The sequence below is a fragment of the Euphorbia lathyris genome, chromosome 10 (assembly GCF_963576675.1).
Source record: "Euphorbia lathyris chromosome 10, ddEupLath1.1, whole genome shotgun sequence".
NCBI classification, from domain to species: Eukaryota; Viridiplantae; Streptophyta; class Magnoliopsida; order Malpighiales; family Euphorbiaceae; genus Euphorbia; species Euphorbia lathyris.
The window spans coordinates 45620587-45646821 of record NC_088919.1 but is presented as its reverse complement, the minus strand read 5'-3'; the positions used below and the strand labels follow the sequence as shown (position 1 = coordinate 45646821).

At 36.9% G+C, this 26235-nt stretch overlaps 2 protein-coding genes across 2 annotated transcripts; both read left to right on the top strand.

Annotated features, from left to right (window-relative positions):
- The first annotated feature begins 874 nt into the window (after nt 1-874).
- On the top strand, nt 875-3122 carry LOC136208108 (uncharacterized). The gene is made up of 2 exons (XM_065998938.1): nt 875-1165; nt 1281-3122. The coding sequence occupies exons 1-2, from the start codon at nt 1064-1066 to the stop codon at nt 2700-2702; spliced, it is 1524 nt and encodes a 507-aa protein (XP_065855010.1). The 5' UTR covers nt 875-1063; the 3' UTR covers nt 2703-3122.
- A 17435-nt stretch (nt 3123-20557) lies between these two features.
- On the top strand, nt 20558-24846 carry LOC136208295 (uncharacterized). The gene is made up of 9 exons (XM_065999109.1): nt 20558-20805; nt 22265-22352; nt 22547-22660; nt 23072-23154; nt 23324-23438; nt 23606-23697; nt 24088-24153; nt 24413-24506; nt 24590-24846. Exons 1-9 carry the CDS (start codon nt 20588-20590, stop codon nt 24698-24700), a joined length of 981 nt encoding a protein of 326 aa, XP_065855181.1. The 5' UTR covers nt 20558-20587; the 3' UTR covers nt 24701-24846.
- Nucleotides 24847-26235: the final 1389 nt, after the last annotated feature.

Sequence of the window (26235 nt, the reverse complement as noted above, 5' to 3'; positions counted from 1 at the left end):
ACTTTAAGGAGAAAGAAGGAAGTTTGTCTTCCTTCTTCTTCTTCTTCACATCGGGTTAGATTTTTTTATCTTTTTATTTTTATTTTATTTTAGTTGGTGTTCATATATCTTTTCGGATCTCTTTATCTATCTGAATTGTATCTGTTTCCTACAATTCTTTTATTTATACATTTTTCGGATTTAGCAAGAGCGGAAACGATTTATTTTATCCGTAGATCAATATATCTATGTGGTTGCAACAAAAGAAAGGACTCACGTCCAAATGTTCGGAATGACTTAAAGGATGAAGATTGGAATGCAGACACTCTTTTGCAGATTTGGATTTCCAGGAAATATATGATTTATTGTTTTTTTGTGTTCTTTTTACCTTTAATGATTTGTTTTGCTCATTGTAATCTTTTTTATTCCTTCATGGATTTTGTGAGGTGTTATTCCTTACTGTTTTATTGTACTTGTTCTTCTTTTTCTATCTAATGAAAGTATAATGAAAGTATAAGCATTTCCATAAAAAAAAAAAAAAATAATAATAATTATCACACATATGCATAAACATAATTAACATCATATAAGTTTAAATTTCTCATTATACTCCAAAAATTAGCAAATTCCAAAAAACAAATAATGGAGGGAATACATTATCTCAGAATAAAAATAATTAATTATATGAAACGACAATCTCGAGACAGCACTTAATCATTGAGGAAGAAAGACAAATGGACGACTCTTATTTAACTGTAAAAAAAATCAAACTCAGTTTTAAAATATTTACGGCGTCAAGTCGTGTCACGGTCCCGCCTTCTCTCTTCCAAGAACCTTCTTTTGCCTGCCACGTAAGCCTTTTCACAACTCACTCTCCACTGTTCTATCAGTTTCATAAATTGCTCTGTCTCACAACTCCCATCCCCCATTACCACTCCCACTCAAAGCTCTCATTTTCAGATCTGCCTCTCTTCTCCCCTCAGATTCAGTAGAAATCGTTAGGGTTTGCTTGAAGAATCAAGGTAATTCAATTTCATTGTAGGCATGTAGAGATCTGGGGAGGATTTTGATTTTCTGTCAAGCAATGACGCCGAAGAGGGTTCCGAGGAGTGTTTGGTTAAGAATTCAAAAATCAATGGGTGTCCTCGTGGGTGGAAATCACACTTCATCCAGGTTTTGTACTCGTTAGATCTCTTCTTCTTTCCACTTTTGGCTTAAATCTCTCTGTTTACGATCTTTTTGATATTCCGTTGGAAACAAATTGGGGGTTTTTGATATTCCTGTGCCGATTTGGTGTTTGAAAGAATAGCCCTATGGAATTGAAGGCTTTTAGGGTGCAGATCCTCGGTGGGTCTATAGCCAGGCGTGTAATTTTACGCGCATTTATGCTTGCCTTGACTCTTTCGTTGATTCCTTTGGTTCAAATCTTATCTGGTGTTGATCCTGTGCTGCTTGATAATGTGCATTTTGATGAATGTCATATGATTACTGGTTCAACAACCTTGTTTCGGAATCGATTTTTGAGGCCTATTTGGAACTCATTCGAGTGCGAAGAGGATGTCAATTTGACTACTAATGTAGTCAGAGAGTTAATGGGGAAGGAATTGTTGGATTATAGCAATAGAGCTCTCTGTGTGGGTGAAGGATCAGCTTCTGCTGTCTATGCATTGCGAGAGCTAGGGTTTGGTAATGCTTGTGGGGTTCATAGGCACCCCTTTTTCTCGCTTAAGCAAAGGAAGTTCGTTTATGAGCTTCAATATGCAGACAATTCCTTTGATTTTGTGCTGTCTAGGTACCTTGATGAGGTTCCTGTCCCTGCATTGCTTGTGCTCGAGGTTGAGCGTGTTCTTAAGCCCGGTGGAGTTGGGGCTATGCTTGTAGATGGCAACGGGTTGAACCCGAACGGCTTGATTAGATCAGCTACGCCCGTTTCATCATTGTTAAAGGCTTCCAATGTGGTACATGTTGGTCATGTTAATGGCTATACTTTGGTTGTTTTCAAGAAGAGAATTGAAAAAGCCGGTTACTTTGAACAATTCATCCTACCGGATGATTGTAGATCTGTTATGAATAACAGACCTTTTATGGAACATCTAGAGCCTCTTATGGAGGATAAGGGTATTGGATTCGAGAGCGAGAGCGAGAATGAGAATGAGAACGAGAACAAGAAGACCGCGTACCTCCCCAGTTTCATGAATGTCTCTACTGGGGGGAAGGGATTAGTGTACATTGAAATTGGGGCTGCAGAGCGTCTTAATTCGGGTGTTTCGAACTGGTTCTTGCCAGATTATCCATTGGATCACAAGGATTTCAATGTCTATTTTGTAGACCACAACACCTCGCTGCTGCTTTCGCGTGTTGGAGCACCGGGTGTTAACTTCATTTACTATCCCGGACTAGCTGGAGAGAAGGCTACTACTAGTGCTTCGAATTACGAAGACGAAGACCTTGATCCATTGGAAGATGATGATGGATTTGATTTCCTTGCTTGGTTTAGAGATACCGTGGAGCACGCGGATTTCGTGGTTGTGAAGATGAAAGCTGAGGAAGCAGAATTGAAATTCCTTACTCAGTTGTTTGAAAATGGAGTTATATGCTCCATTGATGAACTCTTCTTAAGTTGCAGAGACCATGTAGATGATGGCAATGGTGTGGGAAGCCAATATTGCATTGATCTCTTCCACAGCCTAAGAAGCAGTGGTGTGTTTGTTCACCAATGGTGAGGAGATTAATTGCATCTATAGTCCTTCAACTATCAGAAATGGAACGGAATTTCTATAATTCCTCCCCGTTTCACGAAATCAGTCCGGAGATGTCACATTGGTGTCATGTCAATGACTTGGGATCCGTGTGGCGTATCTGGCAAATGAGTTTGGTAAAAGTGAAATGTGAGCGTTTTGCCTGGTAATTTCGTTCTATTTCTAATAGTTGGAGGATCGTGGATGTAATTAACCCGAGATATTTGTGTTTTAAAGTAATGTAGGGATGGTATGATTATGAAGACATCCCAAGTTGCTTTTCTGGTTGGGCACTTAAAAGCTAAATAAACAACCAGTTGTCTTTTTTATTAAATGTTATTGAATATTTCCAATTGTGTTTATGATGTTAATTGTAAGTTATTAAGGGATCATTTGTTTTATCTACTGTATGTTGTTACGGTTTGCTGTTAGAAAAAACTGTTTTAATTTCTAATTAGAAAAAACTGCTTTAATCTCTAAAATGAGCAACTAAACACTCTTTAAGTTTAGCTAAATTTTGTGCAATTTAATCTCTAATCAATATATCTTTTTTTTAAATGGATTAAAATCACAAATAGTCACTTAATTTTGTTTAATGTTTCAATATGGTCATTGAATTTTAATTTGTTTAATTTGTTCCAATAAGATAGTTGAATACTACTTTTTGTTTGAATAGAGTTATTTTGTCAAGATTTTCTAGCAATTTCAATACTAAAATGTTTGACTTGAGGAGTTTAACGACACAATATAATGTAAAATATTACATTACTGAAGAATTCCAATTTGTGAAATTTCATCAAATTTGAATGAAAATTTGACCATTATTTCTTAATAACTGACATGTGGTGATATTTTGGCATTTAAACTTAGTGGCAATGTTCTAATTTTTTTTTTGGAAACACGATCTTTGACAAAGACAATGCACAAAGAAAATGAAAACCTGAGATTTTTTTATTAAAGTTAGAGAGGAAAGCTAAAATGCCTAAGGAAAACAATGTAATGAATTAATAAGAAACCGATTTAGGAGGTACATTATAAGAAAAGGCATTTCGCGAAAATATATTGACATTATAAAGGACATGTATGAGAGAGCATGCACGAGTGTACGTACTAGTGTTGGGAAGATTGAAGAGTTCTCTATTACGATTGGAGTGCATCAAGGTTCCGCACTAAGCCCATTTCTTTTTGCCATTGTTATGGATGAACTAACAAGTTCACTTTAAGATTGTATACCATGGTGCATGTTGTTTGCAGATGATATTGTGTTGGTTGATGAGACGAAAGAAGGAGTGGAGAGGAAGTTGGAATTATGGAGACAAACTCTAGAATCTAGAGGCTTTAAGTTGAGCCGAAGTAAGACAGAATATTTAGAGTGTAAGTTTAGCGGCCATAGGAGTAGGGAGACAGGGACAATCACCCTAGATGGGAGAGTTGTTCAGGCATCAGATTGCTTCCGGTATTTAGGATCTATTATCCAAACGGATGAAGAAGTAGATGGAGATGTTGCTCATAGGATTAAATCTGGTTGGTCGAAGTGGAAGAGTGCTACGGGTTTCCTTTGTGACCCCGGCATGCCTAATAGATTGAAAGAAAAATTCTACCGCACGGCAATCAGACCAGCATTGTTATATGGTACGGAGTGTTGGGCAGTGAAACACTGTCACATCCATAAGATGTCGGTGGCGGAGATGCGTATGTTGAGATGGATGTGTGGTCATACGAGAAAGGATCGGGTGAGTAATGAAATAATTAGGACAAAAGTAGGGGTTACATCTATTGAGAATAAAATGAGAGAAAACCGACTAAAGTGGTTTGGCCATGTGAGACGTAGAGCGCTTGATGCGCCGGTTAGGAGGACCGAAGAGTGGCAAAGGGATGTAGTGGTGAGGGGTAGGGGAAGACCTAAGCAAACTTGGAGGAGGGTGATCGATAGTGATATGAGTTTACTGGGAATTGAGGAAAATATAGTAGTGGATAGGACGGAGTGGAGGGGGCGAATTTGTGTCGCTGACACGACTTGATTTCACGGTTTTATATGATGGTTCATGTTAGCCGACCCCGAATCATTTTGGGACTAAAGCTTTGTTGTTGTTGTATTAATACTATTATTTTGCATTTGGATTAAATGACTATTTGGCTCTTGATCTATTCAAAATGTTGGTTTTTGGTCTCTGATTTATTATTTGGTAACATTTGATCAACTACATATTCAAAATGTTAGTCTTTACACTCTAATCTATTATTTGATTACATTTGTTTCTGAAGTATCCAAAATTTGTGAAGTTTCAACCATTTACACTAGTTGGGGTTTCATAAATTCTGGATAATACGGGAACAAATATGATCAAATGATAGATTAGAGTGGACCACGGGATTGCAAAAGAAAGGACTTAGATCCGAAGGTTCAGAATAGTTCAAAGGCTGAAGATTAGACTACAGTTGCTTTGCGGCGAGTTTGGAATTACGATCTATATATATTTCAACTGTTGTTTATGTTTAATGTACCTTTAATGACTTTTTTTGCTTTTAATAGTCATTTTCTTGCTCTAGTGGACTATGTATTAGATTTAACCTATATGTGTGTAAGGTTTTATTCCTTACTGGTCTCAGGTTGTACTTGCAATTTTCTGATTTAATGAAGTATGAGCATTACTATCAAAAAAAAAAAAAAAAAAGTTAGACGGTAAAAATCAAAATTTTAGATTCATCAGAGAACAAATAATAATGTTTTAAGCGTTTTGCATTTATACATAATAATTTCATGAACGCATTTATTGACAACAGTATACAATGCATTCAGTCCATGGGAGTTCAATAATTGCATTATTTTATTAATTTGAAAAATAAGAAATTTATAAATTGAGCTTTTCAAAAGATATGTAGATAATATATTATTATATTTTCTAACATTTATTTAACTTTGCAGAGCATTGTTTGGTTCTTTATAGCTACAATAATAGAATAAATACTATAAATTATTATTATATTGCTAACATTTTAGAACATTGTGATTTGAGTACACATGGGTCAATATCTCCATGTCCTCCTCCCCCGGTATTTTATTTTTTCTGTTTTGTTAGTTTGTTTTCCTTTTGTTGTATCGTTTTGGATCTGACATATTTTATCCGATCTCTGGATTCGGTTGGCGTGCATCTGTTTGTTAAAATCTTTGTTCCTGTAACCTTTTCTGTTGTAGCAAGTGCAGAAAATGTAGATCTTATCCGTAGATCACTGGATCTACGTGGTTGCAAAAAAAGAAAGGACTTAGATCCGGTGTTTCAGACTAGGCCAAAGGATGAAGATTGGACTACAGTTGTTCTGCTGCGAATCTGGGGTTACGATAAATATATGGTTCAACGATCCTCTATTTTAGATGTATCTTTTATGGTTGTTTTTGCTCTTTGTAGTTTTTTTCTTGCCTTTATTGTCCATGTAATAGGCTTTGTCTTTATGTATGTGAGGTTTTACTCCTTACTATTTTCATGTTGTACTATCACTCTTATTATCTAATGAAATTTTAGTATTCCTATAAAAAAAAAAGTAACGAAGTACTTCATTCTATCTGTTCCACAATCCATGTCTTATGTATAAAAATTAAGAAAAACAGTTAATTTTAATTAAAAAATTTGTTATTCTTATATTAAATGCATTCGCTAGTGGTGAAACTTTTAGCTTAGCGGTTAGGAACATACCTATGACTAGGACTAGTGGTTCGAATCATATCAGGATGAAGTGGAGATTTTTCTTTCTTCTTTAATGTAAGCACATTGTACGTAAAATTTTTAAAAAAAAATTGCAATTCGCTAATTATTTTTTTATCTATTCTCAAAGTAAAAAAGCAGGTTAAATGAAGGTATAAATTTGTTAAAAGTCAAATAATATGTATTATGGAAACAAAAAAATCTCTAGAAAGACATGTAACGAACGGAGCAACATTTTTCTCTAAATATTTTGACCAGCCATAGAATTTTAAGCTCAACAACAAACCTACCAATAACAACATTCACATCTAACAAAAGGTGTTAATTAATTTGTACGACTCGCAAACTATTTGAATTCGGTTTGGTCAAAGCTCAGCTTGAGAGAGCTCAATTCAAATTCGGAATCTGCTTGATATTAACTAGGGATGGCAATGGGGAAGGGATTATCCGAAAACCGCGAGTATCCGAACCAATGGGGATGCGGACGGGAATTTTTTTCCCCAAAAATCTAAATGGGGACGAGGGTTGCTATTTTCGCCCCGTTACCGTGTAAATTTCCGTAGGGATCCTCGAATAAAATTATTAATTTTGATTTCTAACCATTATTTTATATTAATGTATCATAATAAATTAGTAACTTTTTATAAAAAAATATGTATAAGGGCAATATAATCAGCAATTGTTGCTGGTTACAAATTTATGTAACTAGTTTGCTGGTTACAGATTAAAGAGTAACCAACAAATTGGTTACAAATTAATCTGTAACCAGTTTGCTGGTTACTCTGTGAGTACAAAATTAAATGTTTTTGGTTATTTTTAAATATTATAATTAAATTTTTGTATATATAAAAATCAATATTATTAATTTATTGGGTATAGAGATTCTCCGAAACCGTATGGACAGGGGATGAGGATGAAAAAAATTCTCAAATCATTTAATGGGGATTCCCCGAAACCGTCCCGTAAACATTTGCGGACGGAATAGTAAATACATAACCGTCCCCGCCCTGCACCGTTGCCACCCCTAATATTAACAAGCCGAAAAGCTAGAGTCGACTCCTACCTTGACGATCCCTGGGCCTTCTCTTTGTTAATCTATATAGTAACAATATATAAATGTTGAACGGTTAAATTTCAATAATGGAATTAATGAGATTAATGTTTATCATTAATTCTGTAAAACGTTTTTGCGCTTACATAAGTTTAATTTGTCATTACATGAATTCATTTAGTAAGATTAAGTGAATTAATGGAGGAAAAAAAAAACTCCAACAGTTTTCCTATAAGAGTGTTTTTTTGCTCATTCGAAGTAGGTAGACAGTTCAGTTGAAATTTTTTCTCTCTCCTAAATTTTGTTCAGTTCCCAAATTTTTTATTTTGATTTGTTTGTCCTATTTCTTGATTTTCTAGTGATCATTCGATACACAAGGTAAGAGTTCGACTCACGCTTACTTATATCAAACATTAAATAAATCTTCTCCTTTCGTTCATCAAGTTCATCTGAAGGTTTATTATATCAAATTTATTATAATTTTATTATTTATGTTATTCAATTTACAGTTATTCTATTCTTTAATTAATGGTGAATTTAAAGGTGGATTTTTAGAAACTAGATTATAAAAACCGTGAGGAAAACTTTGCCCACATACTAAAAAAATTAAAATTTGATAATGTTGCTAATTATGTTGAATAAAAAATGACTCTACAATAATATATTATTAAATATATTTCATAAAAAAATCATTATCCATCTATGTGAAATATAAAATTTTAAGAAAATACTTAATTTAAATTTTATTGACTAAAACTAAAATAAATATTCCATATTATATGTATTGTTGTGCAACACAGTGTTCTGATTAAACTATAAAATTTATCTACTTATTTAATATTTTTGAAAAATGATAACGGAATTTCATAAACCATGCATCGCACGTGCATTCGACTAGTTTCTCTAAATACTTATCCAAGCTAGCTTAAACCCACCTAATTTGGTTTAATCTAGCTTGGATAAGTATTTAGAGAAACTAATCGAATGCACGTGCGATGCACGGTTTATGAAATTCTGTTATCATTTTTATTAGTCGGGTTGTAATAAAAAAATCTCAAAACATTTATTAGTCGTGATCCACAAAGATATTTTTTTTCCCATTCTCATCCTTGGCAACACAAACCTCGTTTTAATGTTATAAATGTATGTTTCGATTGTTTTTTTTTTTTGGCTTTATAAGAATAAAATTATAAGCAATTATACTAGAAACCAATATTGTAACCACAATTCGCCATTGACATCAATTTGCCTTTTGAGCTTATTTTTCTGGTTCTTTCAGTTTTGATCTAAGTGGATGTGGCAGAAGAAGAATGCAGGAATCACAAAGGAAGCTGTGAAAAGGAACTTATTCCGAACGATTTTCAGTGCCACAACTTCTCTATAGTTTTCCGTGCTGGGTTCGAGGGGAAGCTTGTAAGTTTCATGTTCCATAAATACAACTACAGTAAAACCTTCATAAATCAATACTCAATAAATTAATAACCTCTTTAAAATAATAATTTCTTCTGGTCCCGACTTGGGCCAATTCAATAATTTAATACTCGATAAATTAATATATCTATAAATTAATAAAATTTTATGGTCCCAACATTATTAATTTATAAAGGTTTTACTGTATCTGATTATGCATATATGCACATACTTATGCATGAGTTTTTTTGGGGGAACTGTTTCAGTATATATGCACATACTTATGCATGAGTTTTTTTGGCGGAATTTTTTTTGGATTGTAGCCGAGCCGCTCATGAGTGGCTCGGTGATCGGCTCGATAAAAGCTCGGCTCGATTTGTAAACGAGCCGCTCGTGAGCATGATTTATTGACTCGGTTCATAAATGAGCTGAGCTTGAGCAGACCAAAGCTCGGCTCGAAAGCTCGCGAACAGGCTCGATTAAAATATTTATGAACAAATTTTAGTTTTGTAGAAAACTATATAATTTTTTGTGTTAGTTCACAAATATCTAAACTTAATATTATTTCATTTGTTATTTAGAGGAGTTCGTTCACAAATATAATAAATGAGTAATAGACGAACTATTTATAAGCATCTTATTTATATATTCACAAACTTTGCTTGTGAGTTTGTTTATGTACACTATTAAAGAGCTATTTGCGAGCAAACTTCATGAATATAATTAACGATTTACTCACAAATAAATCATGGTTAGATAATTTTCTTTTTTTTTATTAAAAATGAGGAGGCGGGCGAAACAGAACAGGACATCCCAGCCAGGCTGGCACCCCCTGAAAACCGCAACCCGAGACCCAGTATTATTAAAAAGAAGGGAAAAGATAACAAACAACCATGAAACCAAAGTTAGGTGAACCGATAAACAGCATGGTCACATAAGTTTTCAAACAATAAAGGTTTACAAAAGTCCGGAGCCAAGTCCCACCATTGGCTACTCGTGCTTTGACGCCCCAGCGCAGCTAGAGCATATGCAACTTTGTTCCCTTCGCGGTAGACGTGGGAGATAACCACCTGCATGTTCTGTAAACGGACGAGGCAAGCCTTCCAGTCTAACAGCAGAACCCACGGCACCCTGTCAGTGCGGGAGCGAACCACAGTGACCGTATAAGTGGAATCAGTTTCGAGCCATATGGTCATCCAGCCCTTTTCGAAAGCCCAGTTAATCGCTACGATGACGGCCCGCAGCTCCGCGATGTGCGCATGCGGGGAGGAGTCCGGCATCGCAAAAGCTCCCTTGAATTGGCCTCCATGGTCCCTACATACGCCACCACAACCCACTATTCCCAGCAGAACAGAAGCGCCCGTGTTGATTTTCAGCCAACCACGCGGTGGGCATTGCCAAATTACCGGAATGATGCGAGGAGCGCACTGAAGCCTCGGCTTGATTAGCAGGTTTTTTAGAAGGTTTCGCTCCACTCCTGAATTCCAAACAGTTCCCTTATTCAATCTGTCTGAATCTCTAATACATTGCCACAACATTCGTAATGTTTTCTGGACATTTGGTTGCTGGTCCTCAAAGATGAAAGCATTCCGGACCTTCCAAGTAAGCCAAACAACATGAATTATTGCACTGAGCCAAAGCGCAGCAATTTGCGGACTGAACTGTACGGTCAGGGCATAATCCAGAAGCTCCTTTACCGAGCCGGTTTGAGGGATACGTCTACCAAACAAGCTTGAGACCGCTTGCCAAAGTGAAGCAACAAACGAACAGTTAACCAATAGGTGATCTGTTGTTTTCAGGTGCCGACTGCATAGGCCACATTGCGATGCCAGAATCATGCCCCTTTCCTGCAGAGTCGTCTTTTTAGGTAATCTGTAATGGTAAGCCCGCCAAACCATCAGTGAGTGTGATGGAGGGATGTGCGGCTTCCATAAGAGCCGACAAATATGGGCGTTTGGAGGGTGCAGGAGCCACCGGTAGAACAAGGAAACTCTGAACCGTCCGTCCGTTGCTGGTTTCCAAATGCACCTATCCTCCTCGTCGGATATCCGAATCAATGCAATCGCATTTTGTATATCCGGGGGTAGCGGTGGGAGATTGAACCAGGCGTCCCGGTGCCTGAAATCCTGCACTTCATCCACTAATTTCAATCTGTCCCTATTATCGATCCCCAGCTGTTCAGCCACAGTCGAAATCAACCACTCATCATTCTAGAAGTTTTTAGTGGAGAACTTCCCTAGCAGTCACTGACAATTATCCCTTAGCAGCTTGTAAGCCCCTTTGCACGAACTCCAGATTGAAGAGTTCGAGATCAGCCTAGGCAAACCCGAGGCGCTGATGAATCTGTTCCTCAGCAGAGAAAAGCCGAGCGATGAGCCAGTTAAGATTCCCCAGGCCATTTTCCCTGACAGCGCCATGTTGAGTAACTCAAGTTTTTTCAGCCCTAGCCCACCATCATGTATTGATTTCGTGCAAAGATCCCATGCCGGTGTTACCATCTTCCGATTTGCGGTGGAACCCGAACAGACAAAGTTTTTTATTTGTCTTGTCAGCGCCTTCAGCAGCAAGTTCGGCCACTTATAAACAATGCAAGAGTGCACAAAGGCGTTATTAATAACCGATTTCACTAGTGTGATCCTACCTGCCATGGAGAGAGCGCTGCCTTGCCATTTAGCGAATGAGTTTGCAATTTTATCCGCCAGTTGCTTCAAATGTAAAGTTTTGGGAGCCCCAGAAAACATCGGCACACCCAGGTAATTAAACGGGAGCTGACCAACCCGAATCCCAATTAAATCCGCAAGCCTACCACTTCGTCTGGGTGTGATGTGTTTCCCCAAAAAGATCTCGGATTTATTCCAGCTGACTCGCTGACCAGAAAGTTGCCCATACTGATCAAAGGTTTCAGCAATTACCTTAACATTGCTGACAGTTGCCTTGCAGAATAAGAGAATGTCGTCTGCGTAAAGGAGATGCGTGGGTAAACTCACAGAAGAAGTGTAAGACACCGGTACCAGCCTACTAGCTTCCCTTAGTTGCGTAAGACTATGGCTCAGGAACTCTTCAGCTAGGGCGAACAGAAGTGGTGATAACGGGTCACCCTGGCGGACACCACGGGAGCAACCGAAATAACCATTTACTCCGGAAGGTGTTAAGATAGAAATTCGAGCTGAGGATAGGATGTTTAATATCCAATCCCTGAACTGCAATGAGAAACCAAAAGCTTCCAGCACTTCAAGGAGAAAATTCCAGTCGAGCGTGTCAAACTCTTTAGTGATGTCGATTTTCATACTCAAGTTGCCCCCAAAACACTTCTTCTGGAGAAAATTCACTCCTTCGGAGGCCATCGCGATGCACTGATGGATGCTGTGACCACTAATGAAACCAAACTGATTGGAAGAAATAATCTCCCTTGCAACCAAAGCTAGCCTGTCTGCTAAAATCTTTGAAATTATCTTAAAAACAAAGTTGCTCATCACTATAGGCCGGTATTGCTCGATTCTAATTGCCCCCTCCACTTTGGGGATTAAAGCCATGATACTGGAGTTCAAACCCGTCGTGATAACACCTGTCTGGAAGAACCAAAGGACCGCTTTACAGACATCACTACCAATAATTTCCCAGTAGGATTGAAAGAATGTACCTGTGAAGCCATCCGGGCCAGGCGAGCTCGAGGGATTCATGTTCATCACAGTAGCTTTAATTTCAGAGTCCGATGGGCAACGAATCAGCTCCTTATTCATATCAGCAGTAACCGAGGGCGTGATCACCTCTTGCACCGCCCGCAGGTCCACGGGATCCTTTCTCGGATTCTTAAATAAATTCGAGAAGTAGTCCGCAATATGATCCGAGATTACATTTTTATCTGTCACAATTTCATCATTGATATCCATCGCATGGATCCCCACCATGGCTTGCCGATGATTGGCCATTCGGTGAAAGAACGTGCTATTACGATCCCCCAGCAAAAGCCAGTTAATGCGACTTTTCTCACGAAGAAAGGTTTCTTTCTGCAGTAAATGGGAATCAAGTTTCTCATGTGCCTTTATCTCTTGCTCATGAAGCCCAACAGAAAACCCCGCATTCTCCATTTGCTGCTGAATATCAGACAGAGCGGATTCACTGCTCTCTATATTCCTATCCAAATGCCTGAAGACCTCCCGGTTCCAGATCCGCAAAACACCTCGCAAACCTCTCAACTTCAGGCTAAGTAAATGCATTGGACCGATGTCCGGGTGTTGATTCATCCAGAAATCCCTAATAACTTCTCTCAGATTTGGGTGAGAAGTCCACATAGCTTGGAACCTGAATCTTACCACTTTTGGGGGGGTCTGATAAAAACTGAATAATACCGGATGATGGTCTGAATGATGTCTTGTCAGAATTGTGCAGCTAAAAGACCAACAACTCTCAAAAACCTCAAAAACAATGGCTCGATTGAGTCTGCAGTTAACTCGTGCCTGAGCTTGCCTTCCGTTCGTCCAAGTGAAGAAAGGACCCGAGGCTTGAACATCTCTCCATTCTCCCATGTCCAGAAATTCCCGGAACTCTCTGCAGGGCCTGCGCGCTGGCGGATTTCCTGATTTTTCATGCGCTCTGGTAATCACATTAAAGTCCCCGACTAGAAGCCATGATCCCGGATTACCCCTTTGCAGATTATTAATTTCCTCATACATCTGTTTGCGTCGATTAGACCAAACGCTACCATACACAAAGCATAAGTAAGTCGTCTTACTTTGGATCCTGCAGTTGATTAAAATAAACTGCTCATGACGGAATAAAACATCCAATGGAGCATCAGCTGGTAAGGAACTGAATAACCAAAGTGTTTTCCTATCCTGGTTATTAGAAGCAATAAAAGTCATTCCGAGTCTTAACCAAAACCGCGGGTTAATCGATGAAAACTCAGTCATTGGTTCAGCAATGCATAAGAACAATGGCTTATGAGTATTACATAGCTTTATCAAATAATTCTGGGTACCTGCATTCAGTATACCCCTGCAATTCCAGAAGAGCACGATCATTTAAATCTAACCGGAGGCTTGCTGGCTCTTTTAGCACGAGCTGATTGAATCTTCTTCTGTGTTTCCATTTTCTTCGGTCCAATTGTCTCCCAGTCCTGATTCTCCGAGTCCACTTCATCAGCCCAGCTGATCGGGGAGGTAGTGCCTGGTGTATCCGTGGGTTGTATATTTGAGTTGCCCGGCGGATCTGTTCGTTCTATATTTTCCTCCTCAGGCTCGGGCACAGGGCTATTGGTGCGGCTCTCCTTTACCTGTTCATTAAACTTGTCTGCGGAGTTCTCTAGGGGTTGAACAATTTCTTTCGGTTCACTGGCTTCCTCTGCGGGTGTCTCAGTAGTTAGGAGACTTGCATTCACCGGGGGAACCGGAATTATCGCGTTCTCAAGAGCCTGGGTGATCCTTTCATTCTGTTTATTGGCTCTCTCCGCGGGTTTCTCAAGAGCTTGGATGAGTGTTGCGTTCATAACGGCAATCAGGATTAGCTCTTTCGTTGCATTTCTGACCGGAGGCCGTATGGTCTCTTGTGCTGCACTCGGTTCTGTTCTGTCCTGACCATATTTCTTCTGCTTCAAGGTTTCAGGCTTTAAATTCTGTCTACACTCATATGCCATATGGCCAATATTTGTGCAAACTTTACAGAAGCTGGGTAGCCTCTCATACATGACCTCAATCCAGAAATGTTTTCCTTCTCTTTCAATACCCAGCGTGGTGGGCAATTCTGCTGCTAGGTCAATATCTACCAACATTCTAGCGTAGTGGCCAAAATCTCCCTCAATGGTCGCTCTATCCAGCCTGATTAAACCTCCCAATCCCCTATCAATATCAGCAAGAATTTGGGGTCCCAATATTCCCATGGCAATGCATATAGTCGAATCCATACCTGTGCCTGTGTTGTTTTCTCTACGTACGGGTCAAAGTCTGGCTTCCAGGGCTGCAATCTGAAGGTTCCTGGCTTTAAGCTTAGTACCCCTTTGCTGATAGCTTTCATCTTCTCCTCTCTGGTTTTCAATAGGATATGATAGAACCCCCTCCCTATTGAAATCAATCTCCAAGATTCCGAAAGACCCCAAATGATGTTCAACAGTTGTCGCAACTCGCCCACTTGCTTGGGGGAATCTCCTTTCGATAATATCAAACGGCCAATCAACGAATGCTCACATAACTCTAGTCTGCGGTTGTAAGCCGACTGGGAAATCTTGACTGATTTAATGCCCCCCAATTCAGAGATCGTCGCCGACGACGCTGGTTGTTCTGGCAAAGCTTTTTTCAAAACCGACGAGAAGGATGGTTTCGGCGTCGGCGCAGTCGTTTTGTTACTATAGCGGAGCTTTGGATTGAAGAGAACTCTAATATCAACATGATCCTCAAGAGGAGGGGATGCCGGAAACGACATGATACGGTGTAACGTGGTGACGGACTAGCGGCTATTGGCAGCGGCGGCTAGGGTTCAGTCATGTTTTCAGTTTTCCCCCGGTGAGTTTCTTCTTAATAGGTTAGTCATTCAGATTCATGGTTAGATAATTTTCTTAATTCAAAGAAAATTTTGGGCTCGAAACAAGCTCAAAACTCGACTCGAGCTCGTTTATTTTTTAATGAGTTGACCCGAACTTGAGCAAACAAATCTCGGCTCGGACTCGTTAATTTTGTAGCGAGCCGAGCTTTGCGGCTCGATTACAACCCTATTTATACGTAGTTGCACCTTTAATGAATTTTCTCTAATCGTGTATTAATCGCAGGCGCTTCCCAAGCATTTTACCGAAAACAGAAGACCAAGGTTACCAGAATTAGTGTCGCTTAAAGGCCCTAGTGGCAATGTATGGCCAGTTCGCCTCACCACAATTGATGGTAAAGTGTTCATAAATCATGGTTGGGAAGACTTTGTAGTTGAAAATCATGTTGAAGAAAATGATATTTTGGTTTTCAAGTACAATGGAGGTTTATGGTTTCATGTTCTAATATTTGACGGCCGGAACATGTGTGAGAAGGTGTCTTCATATTTTGTCAAAAAAAGTGGATACATAGATCAGAACTGTGTCTGCCAATTCAAGAGGAAAATTGGGAAAAGCTAGGGGGAAATGAAAAAATTTCTATTTCCTTTAACCACAAATCAATTATGTTTGTTATTAAGTCATTTAAATAACTTTTATTTATATAGATAATAAATGGATCGGGTTGGATTAAGTTGGGTTCCATTAAGAATAGGATGTTCTTGCAAGTTCACGAGCAACACTATTCGCAGAACGACTAGCAAAAATGATGCTAATATCATTAAACGAATGAATCAACCTATTACAATCATCAAGAATAAGGCCGTAATAAGATATAAAGGCAGGTTGATTAAGATCTAAAACCACCACCTCTATATAATCCAAGTGTCTTTAAATTATGATTTCGTGGATTATTCCATTCTTCAATTTTGATATATAAAAAGACTTGGAGAATGATAATAAGGGCAGGGGGATCAAACAAATATGAGAAAATTATAAATTAAAGAAAAATGAGAGAACTATGTGGAAATTTTACTTAATTATACATGCATATGTAGTTTCCGTGAATTCAGAACGTTCATTACCATGTAAAAAAAAAAAAATCAAGACTTTCAAAAAAAAAAAAAATCAAGACACATGCAGCATCATGCAATTACAATTTAATAAATTAAGGACATATAACTAGGGGTGCAAATGAGCATTGGTAGTCCGCACTATTCAAGTTCGACTCTTTGAAAGTTCAATCAAAGCTCGACTCGATAGGGTTCGACTCTAGCACTAACAAGCTTAGTCCGAGTTTCTCCAGGTTTGGCTCGAAAGTTCACGAGCAGACTCGATTATTTTTAATTAATATATATATATATATATATATATAATATATTTTTCAATAGTTATTATTAGTTTTCATCACAATTCACAACTCAAATAAGATTTAACCCATAAAAAATGACACAAAATATCATTACAAACTTTAATATATGTTTCATTGTTTAAATTTTTTCTCCGAGTTTGTGTTTTCTGACCAAAGTATCATCTACTATTCTGGAATCTCGACAATAACATGATTATTTTTCTTTATAAATATTTTAAACTCATATGGAGTATGTTATAAGCTTTTCTGTTTTCTAATGTACTTATTCTATTCATGTATGATGAATTTAGTTAAAGCTCGTTAGAAACCCGATAAAAGCTCGGCTCGATCAAAGGTCGGTCAGATTCGGTCAAAGTTTGGTTCGGTCAAAACTCGTCAAAACTCGGCTCAAAATGGCTCGACTCGAGATATTAACGAGCCAATACCGAACCTACCTAGAATTCGGCTCGGTTCGGCTTGTTTACACCCGTACGCATGACCATTATAATTTAACAAATTACAGACACATAGAGCTTCATAACTCATAACTTAATAAATTAAGTGGACGTGGATTATGCATGCAATGATAATTTAAGAACTTAAGACACATAGAGGATACATTTTTAGTCTACCATATCCTTATTATCTTTTTTTAATGGAACTCAAGCGATGCTTTACGTCATGTAATTTATATTTATTCATTATATAAATCCATTTTTCATCTGAAAAATAATAAACTCATTGCATTACCACTTTTCTATACAATTTATTATTTATCAATTATTAGAAAATAGATTATTTGTCCATTTTTTTCATATATATTTAATATTGAGGAGTAAGACTTGTCGTAGTTGATAGGTCCGATCGTCCTGCGTAGGGAACGGTCCTTGAATACATTCCAATGCTAAAGTTCGTAAGAGATGAGTAGAGAGAGAAAGTGCAAGAGCTTAGAGAGAGAAAGTGCAAAAGTTGTCCTTCGTGACGAGTTCGTCCAACTGCGAGTCGTCGGGTCCGAGCCCGAGGTCCTATACTGAGGGGTTCACCTTGATGATGATGTGAAGGTCTTTTTCACATGTTTCATCAGTTGTTCCCTCCTTGGTAGGAGAGCCACTTGGTGCGGGGCCTTTGCTGATGCGGGGCCTTTCCTGGCTATATATCTGAGCGTGCATTTCTAGAGAAAGGTGTCGCCGCCTTTATCTTTAATTATGAGGATTAGTGCGCATTGATTGGTTTTTAATAGGGTAATAAAATGGTAAATTACATACGTGGTGGACAACTTTTACCTATTGTCATATTTTGGTGTACAACCAATAAAATTTCACACTAAACTGTACAACCTTTAGGTGACCTTCCACTAAAGTGTATAGCCGGTTTTTGTGACCGGTCAACGCTGGTCGACGTTACCACCCCAGCATTTTTCATTATAGCATTAAAAAAGTGGGACCTATGAATTAATAAAATAGTCTTATTCCTTATAGAATTACTAAAATGTCATTGTCTCCTTTCTTCCAACTCCTCTCTCTCTCACATTTCTCTCTCTATGTCTTCTCTGTCACTCATCTCTCTACCATTTCTCTCTCTAAAAAGGTTTCAATAATCTCTGATTCTTTCACCCATTAAATAATTTTAATTACTCCACTATAATTGCAAGGCAGAGACACAGAGGTTCAATTTTAATTACTCTCAATCATCTTCTCCGGAAACTTATTAGAGACGGAACGTTCCAGCAAACTCAATTTTAATTTTAACGATTTTGAAAACTTGTACCCAGATCTTGTGAACGTTCTTGCAAACTTACGATTTTAATGCAAGAATTAGTTTCATTATAAACCAACAAGCTCATGGACTCGTCATCGTCATTTCCGTTTAAGCTTGGCTATTTAATTTTCTATAGAAGGAGGCAGGTTGAGAGAAAGGGAACAATGTTATTTGTGAAGATTAAAAAAAAATTGAAGTTTTCAAGAAGCAGCTTATGTTTTAATTAGTGAGCTGCTAAATACCGCCATCAAATTTATTTTCACCGCCACTTTTGGATTTTTTTGCCCTTCTCATAATTTTGATCAAAAACTGAAAATCCTCTCTCCAAAATCATAAACCCGAACAACAATAATTGAAATTATGAAAATAATTGATGTGTGACAATCCGAACCCCGAAAATGGATGATTACGAGTCGGAAACATTAAGATTTACATCTTTTTATCAAAGAACTCATGAAAATAATACATATTTTTCATGACGATTTTGCATTTTTCGTCACAAAAAATAGGAGAATTTGAGTATGCTATTTAGAGTTCTGGTTCAGAGGCTTTCTTTTGCAGTTCTTATTAATTAAAAATTGATTTTGGTTATTGAGTATTTTTTCTTAGTTGCTGTTTTTGAGGTATTCAATAAAAAAACAAGAAAAAAAAGAAATTAGTCTAGTTATTTAACATTATGTGGGACTCACTTTTATTTTTTAGAAGTTTAAAAATGCTGAGGTGGCAACGTTGACCAGCGTTGACCGGTCACAAAAATCGGCTGTACACTTTAGTGGGAGGTCACCTGAAGGTTGTACAATTTAGTGTGAAAAAACTTTGATTGTACACCAAAATGTGAAAATAGGTAAATATTGTACACCACGTATGTAATTTATCCAGGATAATAATGGCTTGTCAAGAGCATTTATTGCTTTTTTAATTTGCTGGTTGCCTGTCGGGATGTTTCGTCTGCCCGACCAGGGTATAAAGGAGAGCGTTTTTCTTTATTTGTGGCTATTCTTCCTTTATCTTCATTCCTCTGTCTTTATTGGTTGAGGTGTTTGTCTTCGATTCCTAAATTCCTTTAGTCCTTTAACTCTATCCTTTTCTTTTTACACTCTTTTTCTCGGTGGAGCATGTCCGATAGTGGGGGAGAAACTGTGGAAGAGAAAGCATGTCCGATAATGGTTATTTATTTTGTAAATATGTATATACATTCGATTTTTTTAGTTCAAGTACCTTTTCACCTACTTCATTAATATATCGATTTTTTTGTTCTATTATTATATCATTAATTAATACGAGGATTAATAACAAATAATTATTATGTGGTTTGGTCGACTTGTAGACCGATATTTGTGGTATTTTTTTTACAAACGCAATTATGTAGATTGTAAAATTTTGCATTTAATCGATAATGATCTCGAAATGAAAATTTTCAAGAGCTAAATGAGATTTATGGAGATGGGAAAAGTGGGAAGTAGTTATGCAAGGGCATTTTTGTGGAAAGGTGCTTTTTGCAATTTCCTTTAATTGTTATTTGTCAAAGGAACATGAGATTTATGGAGGTGGGAAAAGTGGGTAGTTATGCTACACTAAAAAAGTTAAAGGAAGTAGTGGATTGAAAAATAACTATTTAAAGTCTAAAACTTAGATCCAAAGATCTTCAATACCGGATTAGGTCCGAAAAGCTATTATTTATCTCGCTTCAATATTGACCCAACATCTATGTTAAGCAACTCTTTACTCTTACTTTAAATCAGCCACTTTAATTCTTAAAAAAAAAAATTTATTTTAACGTTATTTAGGTATTGTTTCGTTAAGAACGAGAAATTGAATTTTTAGGGAAAGAAAGTAAATTCTTAGAGAGAAAGCTCCGAAAATGGTGATTTTGGAAAATAAAAATATTAATTTACTAATGTCATTAATCTTAAATATTTCTATTTTGAAATTGTTAATCCCCGTAAGATTTTGGAGTTTAGTGGTGATATTGTGAAAATGATTGAAGTTCAGTGGTAACAATTGTAATTTAACCACTCCATATATATAGATAATGGAGTGACAAACTTGAAATTCAGAGGATAGAGTTTTTGCTTCTTCGGGTTAAGATTTATGGCTTCTTCAATTCCTAGTTGCTCTTTCTATCCCTGCTGCGCTTCAAACACCACTCGCTTGCCCTTATCTTTTCCGCATCCTATCTTCAATAGGATTTCGATTTCTACCTCTAGAATCTCAGCTAAGTTTGACAAATTCCAAGGTGAATCTCCTCAGGAAAATCTTCAAGAGTCAACAATCCAGTTACAGGAGGAGGAGAAGGAAGAAGATGACAGGTTCTTCTCTCTTTTCTTTGACTTCTTTTAAGCATAATTTGCGATTAAGTTCAAATTGGAGAGGGAATTAGCATAATTTTGGATAGGGATTATGGCAATTCGTTTCATAATCCTAAGTAGCTAAAATAGGATTCCTCCCTTCATCAATTTCGATTACTAGAACGTCATTAATTTGATCCGCTTGATCTAACCATGTTTTCGGTTCAATGACAACTCTGATCTTCCTTTCCATCCTTTTCAGTTTCTTAGGTTTCTGTTCAGTAATTTTGCTTTTAAGTTGTTTAATTAGAAAATTTGCAATGAAGCATTACATTTCGGTTTATATTCACTTCACATCCACTCGTTCTTCTTTCATTCCTAGAACTTCTCAAGTACTCTCCTAGAACTTCCTTATATCTTCTTCCAATTGTGTTGTGTTTTATGAGTTTTTTCATTTAGAACTCCAATGATGTTGCAATGCTAACAATATAAGTAATTTGGCTCGTGAGTCAATTTGTTCCAAAATAAAACTTAATTGTCTAAGACAGCCATACCTCCTCTTAGGTTATCCCGGGATTACTGGCCTTCCTCATTTGAATCTCTGCCTACAAACAAAACCCACACCATTTGTCAACAGCTTACTTCCCGGGATAGTATTTGACTGAAAAAACAATAATATTATTGTGAATCTTGATGCCTACCCATGCCTTTATAAATTTATCCAATGTATGTATCATAATAAGCTTCAAGGTTCTTATTCACTATCTCCAGCTGCAAGATACAAAAAAGTCTGTGTTATCGTGTTAAGGTATTGTCACCTCTCATTTTGGAGGGTTTTATCTCTCCGTCTTGAGCTGTTCTTTGCACTTTATTTAATTTCATCCCTGCTGCATCGTAAGATTGTTACAAACCATGGCAAATAACATCCCTCCCTGATTATTTCGATTTTAGTGGACTGAATTCCTGGTCTTTTATTTCAACACATCACACCTCTAATCTAATTCAGTTAAAAGAAAGTTACTCATTTCATCCGCATCTGGAATTGTATTTTGTATAAAAAAAATTGTATCAATACAGATGAAAAAACCAATGTTCTGTCAACTGAATTTTATGTTCAAAGCTATTTTATGGTCATCAAGAACTTAATGTGATAAAAAGTAAAAGATTTGGAGGCTTAATATGTTGAAATGAAAGATCCCGGGCTCAATCCACCAAAACCAGAATGATAAGGTCCAATTCCCTAAAAAATTGCATATAGAAGCAAAGCTTTTGGTGACATTGAATTTGTGTTTCAGCTGTTTGCCTCCTGGGTTAGAGGTTGCAGCTTAGTTTATTTAATCTATGCTGTCTTCTACTTCTTACTATTGTCGTTAGTTTTATCCTTTAGGCATTTAAATGCTCTATCTGAATATTTCCCCTAAAAATGTGTATATGAAAGCAAAGCTGCTGACTGTTAATGGTGTTGTATTTTGTGTTTTAGCTGCTTGCCTTCTGACTTGGAGGGTGCAGTCCAACAATCTGGCCAAGCAGCTGCCTTGTTCGTATCTTCGGGCGGAATGAGAGCCATAGTATGTGCCGGAGTGAAATGTAATCTCATTAATAGCAATTAGAAACTCTGCTAGTTTATTTTCTCTGAGGAACATGTTATATTGTTCTAATCTGGACTTTGTTATTGTGCTTTTGCGAAAAATTTAACGTTGGATAAGTAAATGCTGTGAAAAATGTATGAGAATATTCTTACATTTCAAATTCTCCTTTGCAGGTTGAGCTGTTAATTCCTCAACTACAGTTCCTGGATGATGAAGGTGCACAAGCGGAGCTCTGGGGGCTTTCAAGGATTTTCTTGGATACACTTATTGCAGAAACTGGATCTCAGGTTTAGTATCTTAAGTTAACCAACTTTGCTTTATAATAACTTTTGGAGTTAATAAACTTAAATATGTAGGAACCATTGTAGACCTTCCTATGACCGCGCTAGGTAAATGAATGAAATGACAAATTACAGATGGGCTAATATACATGATTTCGAGATGCCATCAAATTAAGAAAACAGAAAATAAAACCGGACAAAATAATAGAGCCGATCCTGGGTGTAACATAGACACCATCAGCCATGTTTGCCTGCTAAATTAGCATGGAGAGGGCTCCAAATCTTGGATTTCTAACTTTTGGTTCAGTGAACAGCATTGATCTATTTCCACTTCATGTAAACAATTCCATTTTTGTGGTAGGTTCATCGGATTCGTTATGACAAACACTCTCTGAAGTCTAGAAATTTAATATGCAGAAAATTAAAGCAATATTTCCGGATGCTGGTGCTGCTGCACTACTGAAATATCAGTGGAAAGATGCAGCTTTTGGGTTTGCAAGGTAATTTTTCTTTCATCCCACTGTTAATTCTTTTAATTTTATTTCAAATCTGAAATTAAAGTTCACCAAGGACATTTAGAAAAAAAAAAAAAAAAAACTTAAATTGGTTGTATGTTTGTATAATTACTCAATGTTTTGGTTTGAAACTACATGTTTCACTTGTGTCCAGCTTAAGTGACCGAAAACCTGTTGAAAATGAAGATGAGATTGTGGTGATGGTTGTTCCTGATTATCAGATGTTGAGATATGTAGAGAAAATTGCGTCCAGTCTCGCTGATGAACCGGTACTACACTAATCATCGTGATCACTTATTTCAGTCCTCGTCATACAAACTTCCTGTTATCAGTGAACGTTCGTTTTCATGTTTACTTTTAGAAATGGAACCAGGTATAAAACAGTTAGTTGTTAATGATGATGAAATTGTTTCCTGACAGCACCTTTCTTTGTTAGCCAAGGCCGCTCATAATGTGGAACCCGCGTCTCATCAGTGAAGATGTTGGAGTTGGGATCAATGTCCGCAATTTACGTCGATACTTCCTCCGGTGAGGTTCTTTTTCTGCTTGCATTCATCAGTTCACGAAAACTCGCATGATAAATTTATTGCTCGATATCCATGGTTCAAAAACAGGGAAAACAAGGGAAAACTTTTGTGGCAGCTCAGCTAAAAACTTCCTCATGATTCCACCATCACTTTTACCCATTTATACTGCTCTTCTGACTTATCATGTCCTGTGAACTTGGGTATCAGGTCATATTGTGCATCCTTTATGAACTTGTCGAGGCACATAAACGCCATTTCTTTAAATTCAAAACTTGGAAATTTTCTTGATTTACGTTGTATCATATTCGAAATTTATTACTATTTTTGCGCAGAAATTTCGTCCGGTCATTTTAATTTTCTATCACATAACAAGTGTAATTTTGTTTTGCAGTACTTTCAGTACAGTTTACTCAATGAGGCCTCTACCTTCTGGTGCTGTGTTTAGGTGTTATCCAGGGTAAGATAAGATCCATGATATATTTATTATACTATACAACTATGTTGCACGGAAACGGAAACGGAAAAGGATACAGACATTGGGAAACGTGCAAAACATAGCCAGGAAACAGACATGGAAATGAAAATGAGATAAAACAGACATGATACACAGAAATACAATTGAAGAGGAGTTTCCGTGCAACATAGCTATACATCTGTCATGTTTAGTGCAATGAACTTGTATAACTCCTCGTTCTCTCCACTCCGATCAATACCAGGATATGGAAGGTCTTTTACGATGATAAAGACAGACCAAACAGATATCTGCTCGCCAAAGAATTAATAAGTCGTCCAGATGCTGAAGAACTTGAGGTAAAATTTAGCTGTAGAATAAGACAATCATGTGAAAATAACAGGAGTTACTTACCGGTCAAGGTTACGATCTTATTATGCAGATAATATTTGGAGGAACGGAAGAGAATTCGGAGCAGGGCCCGTCTTTTTTCACTCAGGCAGCAGGCGTTTTCTCTTCAGTAAACCGGTTCATGAGAACCATTTTAAAGTAATACTAGTTTGATGCATCCATCATAACTTTGATATACATAATTTGATGATACTAACGTCTACAAGTTTTTCTTGATATGCCATATCCAATGGAGGGGTTTAAGTTTTACCAACTTTATTAATATTATTATCAAAAACTTTATTAATATTAAGTGTTCAAGTTCTTGCTGTGCCATATTTAGGGTAAATTGATAAATTGAATCGATTGGAGTAAGTTTTACAAATTTCAATGAATTTCACTTTATTTCAAGGAATAAAGTACAAATGTAGACTATGATTATTGTGGAAGAATATATTAGTTTTTACATATAAAATATTGCAATTTAAGCTTAATGTTTAGCGGACAGTTTAAGCTTCATTAATCGAAAATGAGTTTTTTTCCATTATGAATCAAGTCTAAATTTGTCCATATTATTTAAACTTATGAGATTATGTAATTTTAGCTTTAATGTTGCTAAATATTTAATGTTACTAAATAAGATCAATTTTGTCTTTACCTAACAATAAATTTGGACACAATGATTACATCGGATCTTCTAAACAAGTTTGTCGATAAATTAAAGCAGTTTCGTACATTTTAGTAGGTTGTCTGTAACTGTTTTATGTTAAACATAGTATACAATTTGGGCAACTAAATTTTTTATGATTAATTTGTATTAGTCATTAACGGGTTGTTTGTGACCGTGTTAGAATCGGAATAAATATTTTAAACATAATTGATGTTTAAAAGATCTTATGTGATAATTAGATAACGAATCAGATAACAGTAAATTGGTCTGTTTAAATTTTTAGATGTTTGGGGTAAAATTGTGTAAAAAGGTATCATTCTATTATAACAGTAAATTTACATTTTTCAAAAAACAATAGCATCAAATTTGAACTTTAAAATTGATAGAGGTTGTCCAAACGCATCTCCACTCCAACAAATTATGACATAAGCTCTCCTACTTGATGAGACTTTAAAGAAGCACCTCTCTTAAGTGCAAGCGGAGGTCAGTACCTTAAACCATTTTAGGTGGGAGCAATTTAGTTGTTACTTTAACGGGTGTTACTTTAACTGATTACAATGTATTAATAAGTTCGTGTTCTTACAGGTGTGGAGGGGAACTCGACAAGGAAGTAGATATCGACTCTGTATACACCTCCTTCATAAAGGATGTTTGAAAGGCCCTTCATCATGACAGATCATTTCAGATGGTCGCCATTCTCAGAACCTGCATATATATAGCAGCAAGCATACGTGAGTTAGTAGAAACAGAGAAGGAAAAACAATACACAACTTCTGGGTGAGTAAATACATACCTGAAATATTGAGAAGGCACCTGGGTGACTCCTGCCGGAGTTTGGTAAACTCCAACTCAACACGACGATGGAGGCGTCTAAGATTAGACATGATCGGTATAACTAGCACTACAAGAAAAAATGCTATTACCGACGGAATGGACCGACAAAATTTTATGTGTCGGTATCACCGACGGAACACCGACGGAATACTTGTGTCGGAATTCACCTATACATGTACCTAAACATTCTTAGA

What these genes read in the sequence shown, in the direction of transcription:
- LOC136208108 (XM_065998938.1), top strand. Translation starts at nt 1,064, where the DNA reads ATGACGCCGAAGAGGGTTCCGAGGAGTGTTTGGTTAAGAATTCAAAAA. An exon ending in CATCCAGGTTTTGTACTCGT is followed by an intron (nt 1,166 to 1,280) that starts TAGATCTCTTCT and finishes TTTGGTGTTTGA; the next exon opens with AAGAATAGCCCTATGGAATT.
- LOC136208295 (XM_065999109.1), top strand. Translation starts at nt 20,588, where the DNA reads ATGGCTTCTTCAATTCCTAGTTGCTCTTTCTATCCCTGCTGCGCTTCA. An exon ending in TTGCAGAAACTGGATCTCAG is followed by an intron (nt 22,661 to 23,071) that starts GTTTAGTATCTT and finishes TTTAATATGCAG; the next exon opens with AAAATTAAAGCAATATTTCC. An exon ending in CCAGTCTCGCTGATGAACCG is followed by an intron (nt 23,439 to 23,605) that starts GTACTACACTAA and finishes TTTCTTTGTTAG; the next exon opens with CCAAGGCCGCTCATAATGTG.